The sequence below is a fragment of the Phyllopteryx taeniolatus genome, chromosome 11 (genome assembly GCF_024500385.1).
Source record: "Phyllopteryx taeniolatus isolate TA_2022b chromosome 11, UOR_Ptae_1.2, whole genome shotgun sequence".
NCBI classification, from domain to species: domain Eukaryota; kingdom Metazoa; phylum Chordata; class Actinopteri; order Syngnathiformes; family Syngnathidae; genus Phyllopteryx; species Phyllopteryx taeniolatus.
In genome coordinates, this window is record NC_084512.1 from 13,388,000 (window position 1) to 13,398,647 (window position 10,648).

General features: G+C 39.1%; 2 protein-coding genes and 1 long non-coding RNA gene across 4 annotated transcripts in view; 2 read left to right on the forward strand and 1 right to left on the reverse strand.

The window, feature by feature from the left end:
• The window catches only part of LOC133485638 (stonin-1), an 8,475-nt gene extending 6,942 nt beyond the window's left edge, over positions 1 to 1,533 (forward strand). Inside the window, exon 4 of the mRNA XM_061789672.1 lies at positions 388 to 1,533. Coding sequence (XP_061645656.1) covers positions 388 to 453 — 66 coding nt within the window. The 3' untranslated portion in view covers positions 454 to 1,533. The remainder of the gene's footprint in view (positions 1 to 387) is intronic.
• Positions 1 to 3,746, reverse strand: part of LOC133485641 (uncharacterized) — a 16,792-nt gene extending 13,046 nt beyond the window's left edge. For both annotated transcript variants that reach the window (XR_009790743.1, XR_009790742.1), the window contains exons 1-2: positions 3,638 to 3,746; positions 1,681 to 1,745 (exon numbers count right to left, since the gene is read on the reverse strand). This is a non-coding gene — a long non-coding RNA (uncharacterized LOC133485641). The remainder of the gene's footprint in view (positions 1 to 1,680; positions 1,746 to 3,637) is intronic.
• A 76-nt stretch (positions 3,747 to 3,822) lies between these two features.
• Positions 3,823 to 10,120, forward strand: gtf2a1l (general transcription factor IIA, 1-like). The gene is made up of 10 exons (XM_061789677.1): positions 3,823 to 4,030; positions 4,797 to 4,898; positions 4,966 to 5,089; positions 5,172 to 5,221; positions 5,544 to 5,637; positions 7,326 to 7,541; positions 7,651 to 7,826; positions 8,218 to 8,457; positions 9,377 to 9,466; positions 9,548 to 10,120. The coding sequence occupies exons 1-10, from the start codon at positions 4,004 to 4,006 to the stop codon at positions 9,653 to 9,655; spliced, it is 1,227 nt and encodes a 408-aa protein (XP_061645661.1). The 5' UTR covers positions 3,823 to 4,003; the 3' UTR covers positions 9,656 to 10,120.
• Positions 10,121 to 10,648: the final 528 nt, after the last annotated feature.

A 10,648-nucleotide genomic window follows, 5' to 3' on the forward strand; every position in this document is an offset into this window, starting at 1 on the left:
CCCATTAATAATTTGTGAGTCTCAACTAGCAATGGCTAATATGACTTAGCAGTGGGTGTGCATACTGTCAGCAGACTTTGAAAATACAGAAAGGTTGTTGCAGAAATTGTTATTTAGATTAAATGGTGCCTATAGTGTTAATATGTGAATATTTAATTTTAATATGGCTGCTTACTTATTGAACACTTATTTTAGTATCAGCATATTAAAACAATACAATTACTGCTTTCCATAAAGTCAGAAAATTTATATTGTCCACAATTGAGCTTAGCATGACGCGGCCCTCTGCAACCGTTCCAGTTTGTTACATGGCCCTTTTGCAAAATTAATTGCTCGTCCTAGATGGTTCAATTCCAATCGCAACTAATTGTGTTCTTTTTTGTCCAGGTGGAAGTGGAGAAGAAATTGATTGAAACAGAGTCAAAGAAGGAGTCCGGCTGTATGACACATTGATGAACAAAGAAACTCCTTTAAAAAAATAAAATAATAAAATTTAAAATAGCTTACATGGTTGACAAGGGACTGCGTAATATTTGGTGTCATTTTCATCTAATTTGACATTGCTTGGTATAATTGCTATTGAAGGTTTAGTCCTTTAACTAAGACTGTATGCATAAACATCATAACACTTGCACTTTACATGTAATTGTTAAAAGTAAAATAACAAATGCATGAAAACTGTATGTATGCTTGCATTTGTGTCATCTGGACTGCCCCCCAGATTCATTTTCAGTCTAAATAAATGGCTGGACTGAGATTATTATTAATGAGCGGTTTTCGCTGTTTGGGATAAGTAGATTTACATCAGGTTTGCAATTACGCCCTATGTTACACGAGTGAATTATGGTTCATGTTAATAATCGTATTTAAAGATTTGACTCCTGCTCTAAGCATCTCATTCATTCCACGTTGTTCAACTGACAAGTCAATTAACTGCACTAGAATATGGCAAATGCTTGACATCATCCAAAAGAATCAAAATCTAAATGTGAACCCCATGTGGAAGAGTGATGTAAACACAATAACACAACCAACTGCTTCATTTTGTCTCTAATTTGGGCTAATTTGATTGAACTGAACTGCATTTTAGTAATAATGACAACCAACAAGCTGTTGGACATTTTGTGCATTGAGCTTAAAAGCTGCCAAATGAGTGAAAGTGTAACAAGGCAATTGGCAAATAATGTTTTTAATTATGCATCACAGTATATTTTTCTGTATAAACTGCTGCTGCTGCAAAACCCCAAGAATTTCACTCATGATCTTAAATTGTACATAACTATTTGACTTAGTTATTTTTTTATGCATCTCATCTGATTTGCTGCTTACCTTTAGTTGGGCTTTAAGTCTTTATCAAGGTTCAATTTTGGAGGAATGTGTTTTCATTGAATCGAATGTTGTGCTTATTATGTGACAGTTCAGCCTGGTCACAGTGAACTCAAAGGCCTTCAATTAAGACTGATATACTGTATGTGGTTCTGAAATCCTGTCCTACCAAAGCAAAATGAGAAATAAATATGTATGACTTGTGAATCTCATAAATACAATAATGCTTCTTTTGTTTATATAAATGTACACTATAGTTTAGCAGTGATTCTCAACTGGTGGGTGGGGACCTAAAACTGTGTCACGGAGCCTTTTTGTGTGGGTTGCAGGCATCCATCCATCCATTTTCCTTACCGTGTATCCTCACTAGGGTCAGGGGTGTGCTGGAGCATATCCCAGCTATCTTTAGGTGAGATACCCTGGGGAAAGAACGAAAAAAAAAAAAAGGTGAGAACCCCTGACCTGGTTGCCAGTCCACCATACGGCACAAAGAACCATTCGCACTCCCACCTAAGGGCAATGAGTCATCAATTAACTTACCATGCATGTTTTTGAGATGTGGGAGGAAACTGGAGTACTCGAAGAAGACCCATGCAGGCACGGGGGAGAACATACCAACTCCGTATAGGCGAGACCAGATTTGAACCCGAGTCCTCAGAACTGTGAGGCAGATGCGCTAACCAGTCGCTCAACATGCCGCTGCCATTATTAAGTGTTTACAAAATTGTGCCTTCTGCTCTTCGGACTTTGGCAAAACTAAACCCTCTGCATTCTGTATATCTTGTGCTCTGCCAATAATGCGTCGTGCACACACGCCACGCATGATAATAATATCGTAAGGTCAAAGTGTTTTCCTGAAATGCTAATCTTCAGCTGGCTTTGTGACAGGCGGCACCACGGCGCCTTCAATGACCTACTGGCGAAGACTTGAGATAAGTTATTCCTTTATTTGTCCCTCAGTGTGGAACTCACAAAGTTGCAGTAGAAACAAAACGAAAGGTGAAACACGAAAAAGGGAGGACGGTTTCGACATGAGCCAAGTCTGCGATACCAAGCTGAATACGTCTAATGATTTCTTTCGTGGGTTTGGACACGCCACAATGAAGCTATCTTTGACACAATTATATAATGCATCTGCAAGTAAGTACAGTACGTTACTCCTTGCTACTATTTAGCACCTGAGCAACCTGTGTTTGTGATCACATGGAATTTGCATGCTGTTCGGGCGCTGTGTAAGCGGTAAAAGCTGAGATTTTAGATCCAGTCTGATCCGAGCCGATACTTGTTGCTGACATCGGACCGATTTCTGATCTCAAAGATTAGTTACAGCAACACAACAAAAAACCAACAGGTGAGTAAAACACAGACACAACTATTATGGGGAAACAATGTCTAGCATGAAGACTGACACGTGATTACCACATGTACAACATGTTGGTACATGACGAGAACTCTGTGCCACTTCTCCGGCACTACAATATGTACTGTAAATATTAACATTGTGATATTGCACTGACGCAAAAGGCGGAACTAAATGCGTGTTGTTCAATATTCCAGCATCAAAGTTACCATCCACCTGCCAAGAGGCAATTAGAACCAAGAAACAATTACTATGAACCATAAAGGAAATACTTCTGATCAAAAAACAACTTGATGAATAAAAATATGTCAGAGCAGGCGTTCATGTCAGCTTGAGTTGATTGCATGCTTCGAACTAACATTCGTTAACCACAACATGAAACCAAGCAAGCCCAAAGCTGTAGCCTTTTATAGTTAAAGTTGTATATACAGTAGGCCTACTGTGTTGCTGAAATGTTGTTGATTCCTCTCCACTGCTCTTTGTTGCCTTTAAAAATGGGAATATGTGATGCATAGATGTCTAGCCTGAAAGACTGTACTGAAGACAGTACAATTAAACATTATCATGAATAAATCAATTTAGTGCGTGTGTGTGCATGTTGAAAACTGTGCTCCTCTGACAAAACCCATGCCCCCGTGAGGCAGACACGCTTGCCGGCTGTATACCGTGCTGCCCTATAGCTGCTTTAGCCATCCATTCATCCACTGCATTTGTCCTTATGGTTTCAGCTGTGCTGGAGCCTATCCCAGCTGACTTTGGTGAGAGGCGGGATACACCATGGACTGGTCGCCAGCCAATTGCAGTGACTATATATAGACAAACAACCATTTACACTCACAAGTCTACAATTAACACAGGAGGGCCTGAGATAAGATAACCCATATAGGCCATAATGAAACTCTTAATCCTCCGAAGTGGCATTTGATCTCAGTGAGCACAGCAGGCACTCACCATTACAACTATCCCTCAGATGGTTGTCGGGATCAAACCAAGGATCCTTTCGGCACAAGCCACAATCTTCACCACCTGTCACAGCTGCTAGCAGCTACCAATCACTGGGATCTGCGAGATCAGATAACTGAATTGGTGATTTTTTTTTTTAATGGGTTAAAAAAATTATTCATTCTACCTAACTTCTAAGGTGATATTTCAAGCAATAACAAGACAAGGAAATACAATAGGAGAGGATCTTCATGAGGGACACAAGTCCAATCACAGCTTCTCTTAGGAGGCTGATTGCTATCACCTGTGGGTGACTGTGGCACACATTAGTTCTGATGGACGTGCACTGTGGCTGCTATTTATGTGCCTTCAATCATGCTGATCAACATGGGCCCTATGGTGGTAAGAGCTGCTTCCTCATGGCAAATTTTGACTATGAAAAAGAGCATTTGTAAAAACTCAATTGTCATGCAAATTCAGCATATGGTGCTTTACAGCCATTACATGTTTTTTTTTGCATTTAATTTGTTTGCCCTCCTGCAAAAATATGACTTAACAATATCTATTATACATTGCCTGTAATGTATGGCCTACAAGAATATATCATGTTCATAGTTTATCTTAATTACATTGGGGGGAAATGTGTTTTAGCTCGGTCACTTTTAGAATAAGTTTACAGTACATATATTTAAAAAAGAAAATGCGTGCGCGTGTGTGTAAACCTTTCATGAAAGTTATAGTTTTTATTTTTCATTTTATTGAATTATAATCGGAGTTAAACATTTAATAAAAGTTAAAATATATTTACAATAGTTTATTTTTGTACTTACAATAAATCAATTATTTGAGACAAAATAAAAGTAAATGACTAAATAGTTAAATTCATTTTAGGAAAACTAAATTATTGCAACAAATATTTCAAGGCTCTTGATAATGTACTGTAAATGCTCTGTGGCCTGATTAAAGAACAGAATGGGCTCTATGTCGCCCTGTGGGCCACACTTTGCCCACCATTGCTTCAGGCTGATATGAGTCTGTCCACATTAGCTGTGTTAGTTTTGATAATTAAACGCATTAATTTCAAAATGAATTACACAATCTCCTAATACACAGTACTGATAAAGCCTATCTTGATTGTTTATTAGATTTTTCTGGTAACTGATTGCAGGCCAAGCTCTATTTGTCAATAATCGATGATGTGATTGAGAGTATGAGGGAGCTGTTCCTGGATGAGGGCCTTGAAGACTGCATCCTCGACAATTTACGACATGTGAGTTTAATACACTGTTGAATAAGAGTAAGAAAAGAAAGAGCATGCTGCATTTTCTGTTATGCAGCTTTGGGAGACAAAGACGATGGAGTCGAAGACTATGGACGACTTCAGGAAGAACAACAGTGACTCTCCAGACTTTGTGCTCCAGCTTCCAGCTAACTACAGGCGCAATGATGCAGAACTCACAGGTAGCACGAAGACTTCAAGACTTCAAACTTTTAAACAGTGGCATGAATTGTGTTCTATTAGCTGTTTTCTTATGACTGACAGCTTCAGTAGTGATCCCCGCAAGTCAGAATATTCACAGTTTCCCTGTCAAGGCAAGTATGTGGATTTTATGCAAACCAGTACATTACATGCATGTTATTTTTATTAGTCAAGAGCTTTATCAAAGATTCAACCTCTACAATGATAATCCGTTTTTTTTTTTTTTCAACTGAAGTTTTTTTTTTCCAGCTACACTGTGTTTTCATCGACTTGACTATTTCCTACAATTTCAATGGCATACATTGTGGTTATGTACAACCATTTATTTCCATTTAATCAATAATTGTTGCGGATCCACTTTATAATGGTGTAGCACTGTGTATAATTGTTTCCTGTGCCTGTTCACAACAAACTGTAACAAATGTTCAATTGCAGAACAACTCTGAGACACTTGCTACCTTTTCACTTCCTGCTGGCCTATCTTACCCTGTGCAGATACCTGCTGGAGTCACTCTACAAACAGCCTCTGGTATGTGATGGTTCCTATCGTATCCTACCCGTTGAAAGTTGCACAAACATATTGAGGTCGAACCGTCATTATGCCATGATCGCGAGGTGTCATAAAATTCGGCTCTTCAGCTTTTAGAGCTTGTAATGAAAATGTTGATGAAAAAGTATGGCCCGGGGAACATAGCAGGCCTGCTCTCACCGAGCATTTACATAATCGAGATTCTGCATGGGTTCATTAAAATGTATTTATTTTTAGTATTCAGTCATCTCATAAAATATATAAAATAAATATATATATACGTGTGTGTGTGTGTGTGTGTATATGTACATGTGTGTGTATATGCATGTATATGTCTGTGTGTATGTGTGTGTATATGTGAATGTGTGTGTGTGTATATATGTGTATATGTAGATGTGTATATATATATGTATATATATGTATATGTATATATGTATGTATATATATCCATCCATCCATTTTCTGAGCCGCTTCTCCTCACTAGGGTCGCGGGCATGCTGGAGCCTATCCCAGCTGTCATCGGGCAGGAGGCGGGGTACACCCTCAACTGGTTGCCAGCCAATCGCAGGGCACATAGAAACAAACAAACATTCGCACTCACAGTCATGCCTACGGGCAATTTAGAGTCTCCAATTAATGCATGTTTTTGGGATGTGGGAGGAAACCGGAGTGCCCGGAGAAAACCCACGCAGGCACGGGGAGAACATGCAAACTCCACACAGGCGGGGCCGGGGATTGAACCCCGCACCTCAGAACTGTGAGGCTGACGCTCTAACCAGTCGGCCACCGTGCCGCTATATATATATATATATATATGTATATATGTATATGTATATATGTAGATATATATATATATGTATATATGTATATGTAGATGTATATATATGTATATATGTATATGTAGATATATATATATATGTAGATATATGTATATGTAGATATATATATATGTATATGTAGATAGATATATATGTATATGTAGATAGATATATATATATATATATATGTGTATATGTATGTATATGTGTGTACGACTGACTAAACCCATCTGTTTTAAAAATCTAAATGTTTTCCCACCCCGGTAGGGGGTACAAGTGTCGGGACAAAGGAAAAATTCATAATGACCATACAACCCCGAATGGTGCTATGTAATACTATAATATATAGTACGGCTAAATTACGATAAGTCAATGTCATTCATTAAAATAAAAGTTATTTGAAGAGACTCCCCTCTCAAGCACACACAGTAATCCTCTCTCTAGATGTTTCACCACTGTCATGTGTTTTCTACCCTTGTCATCAGAGTTAAGGGTGAGTATGCATCATTTTAATTTTAAATAATAAGCCGTCGAGTTATTTTAACACTTGTATGGCAGTTAAGAATGTTAAGAAGTACAATGTGGAGAAGAGTGTAATTTTATTGTATTTTGCTTTTAATTAGCCTTGTTATATAGCAATTAACTTTAACACTTGTTTGATGCTTAAGATTAAAATGTGACTTAAAACATTTCCCCGTAAGTTAATAAATATTTAATCATAAAGATTTGATGTATTCATTCCAGTGTTATGGGAAAAATTTGAAATTCTAACAAATTGTCAGTCAGTGACTCGGAACAGATTGTGTTCTGTTCCACTGAACAGTTTGGTCTGACTGTTCTGAAAACAATTTCTCCTTTTGTTACCCATAGGTCAACTTTACAAGGTCAATGTTCCTGTTGTAGTTACTCAGGCCCCAGCAGGTCAGCAAACAGTATCCCAACCTCCACCGGCTTCATTCCAACCTGGTGAAACACTTCCTCAGGAGGCACCGCCTGTGCCGACCCTTATGGTCAACTCATCGCAACTGCCAGACGCTACTTTACCCCCCAGTCAGGAGAGCAGCGTTCCCCAGCAAGACCCTTATCACAGAGCCCCCACAGATTGAGGTAGCATCTTCTCCAGAACCGGAATCTGCACTGGCTGGGCAAGCGAGCGAGTCGAATCCAGAGCCTGTGGACCTTAGCGTCAAAAGTTCTGCCGTCAGCCAGTTGGTCGGCAGCGAAGAGGCTTTGACGAAGACCACTCAGTTCAAGAGCAGCGACATTGATGATATCCTCAAAGAATTCATTAAAGAGGAGCGAGAAAAAGCAGCAAGGGCAAGAAACTTGGCTCACACCAAATGTTGCGACCAGCCTGAAGCAATTCTCGGGGTAATTTCAATATAGCAGTTTAAATCAGGGCTTAGGTTGCATGCCAGAGTGAAATGCTTTGTCATTTTATTGATCTTTAAGCAGGCACATTTTTTTTAAATACTTTTTCTCAACGCTAATGTTCTTTGGAAAAGTGGTTGGGAATCTCTGGTATATGACAATGTTATAGAGAAACATGGTGTAAATTTGGCTCCCAGGGTGGAACCCAATTTTTAGTTTGGATGAAAATGTTTGTTAAACACTGGTTTAAAGTAAATGTAAGAATTTTCCCTTAGCAATTAAGCTTTCTGACCTCATCACTCGGCATCGTTTTTGTTGTTGTTGAAATGTTCTGTTTCTATTCTAGCTAAATCTTGATTTTCTTGTGATAATCATAACTTTTGTCTACAAGCTGGACCTGGACTTCAACTACAGTGAACTGTCCGACATCGTACAGCTGGATGGTACGGCGGACAATTCGGACATGGAAGAGGAAGAAGTCGTGCCACTGGAGGAGAATGACTTCCTGGGTATGATCAACGCAGAGGCCATCAAGGCTCTGCAGGAAGGAGTCGGGAGCAGTGATGGGAACACTGGCTCCTCCAGTAGTGACAGTGAAGGACCTGATGAGCTTGAACATGTAGAAGATGAGGTACTGTACTGTATGGCTCCTTTTAATCTACATTTCTCCCCCCTGTAGTCTGCAAATGTGCACTGTAGTTTAGCAGTGATTCTCAACTGGTGGGTGGGGACCTAAAAGTGTGTCATGGAGCATCCAGCCATCCATTTTCTGTACCTGCTTATCCTCGCTAGGGTCAGGGGCGTGCTGGAGCCTATCCCAGCTATCTTTAGGTGACATACCCTGAACTGGTCGCCAGCCCATCATAGGGCACATATAAACAAACAACCATTCAAATTCACACCGAAGGGCAATTTGGAGTCATCAATTAACCTACCATGCATGTTTTTGGGATGTGGGAGGAAACTGGAGTACTCGAAGACCCATGCAGGCACGGGGAGAACATGCAAAAAGTCGACACAGGCGAGCCCGGATTTGAGCCCCGGTTCTCAGAACTGTGAGGCAGATGTGCTAACCAGTCAGCCGCCGGGTTTCAGACAGTCAGTTTAAAAAAAAAAAAAAAAAAAAAAAAAGAATTGTACTGTTAAAACTGCTTTTGGTCAGCAGTCTTCATTTACTAGAAATATTTCTTAAAAGAAACGAGTGTCAAGATATACATTTTTGTACGTGCAGTTATGTTCATCTTCAGTTTCTGAATAAGGTGCTCTGTAAGGCACTTTAAACATGTAAGCATAAGTATTTATGTTTAAAAAAGGGTATGTTTTCAAATAGTATTTTTGAACAATGCATGCGCTTTGTTCCCAATTTCTGTAAAAGTGGGTTGAGACTTAGTGACAATAGAAAAATGTGGGTCCTAGGGTGACAACAGTTGAGAACCAATGGTTTAGATTGTGCGGGTGTGTCTTATGGCCAATGAGCATATTTAAAAGCTAAGCAAATGGGTAGAATGTTTGTGAAGCTGTTAAATTGAAACACATTTTCTGTTCAACAGGATCCATTGAATTCAGGTGACGATGTGTTTGAACAAGATATCCCAGATCTCTTTGACTCAGAGAATGTCATTGTATGCCAATATGACAAAGTAAGTGGCCTTTTCAGCAAAACAAAATTCTGAGCTTTGATTCTTAACATTGCAATGTTTGTGTTCTTCACCGGGTTGCAGATTCACCGCAGTAAGAACCGCTGGAAGTTCCATTTGAAAGATGGAGTCATGTGTTATGGTGGCAGGGATTATGTGTTCTCTAAAGCTGTTGGGGAAGCAGAATGGTAATTCACTGCTCCATCCATTTTGTTTACCATTTATGCTCAGTAGGGTTGCAGCAGGTCAGGGCAGTCCATCCCAGCTGACTTTGGGTGAGAGGTGACCCTGAACTGGACACCAGCCAATCACAGGGACTGCTGCTTATGATGGAGGGGAAAATGATATCAACAGAGCACATGTTGCCTAATTAGATATACTGTATTTATATTCATTAGTGTGATTAATGAAGAATCGACACAGAAAATTACCGTACTTTAGATTGGTTGCGAATGTAATTTAATTTCACGTTAATTTATGTTCTGTAGTTATTTTCTTTAAGAAAAAATACTCTGGTTTAAAGGGTACGCCTGTGTTGTTTTGCCAATATGAGTTCCTTGCTTGATTGTAATGTTTATTCCTCATATTTTCTATGCTGTGTGCAACATTCAATAAACCTTGAAATAGGGACTTTGCATTATCATGGTTAAAACCAGATACGCCATGATTTCTTTGTTTGAATTTAGTAGAGACTTTTGCACTCACTGAACACTAAATTAACTACAGTACAGTCATCTAGACAGTGAGTAACATTTCAGTATGAAAACGTTTGTCTTACGAATACTAATATTTAGAATGGTAATTTTGACTGTCACTGTCAGACGGGTATCAGTTCATTGTTATATTTTACAATTCTGTATAGGACTGTATTGTATCATACTGAAAGATGCTGGGGTGCATGTCTTTCAATATAATAGTGAAGCTGCATCTTTTCTATAAATACAAAAATAAAAACAGTCAAAATATTCACTATGATAGATATTTTCTATATGCTCGTGTGGCATGTCAGCGGCACACAATGTACCGGTATGCGCAATGCAACGGACACCGTAGGCTTCTAGGTGGATACAGAACGTGAATTGCAGTATATTCTCTGCATGTTTGTTGATGCCAGGACAGTAAACAGTTTGTGATAAGAGTGGGTTAAGGTTGGCTGACTTGAGAATAATTCCTCTGTCTGTCTCT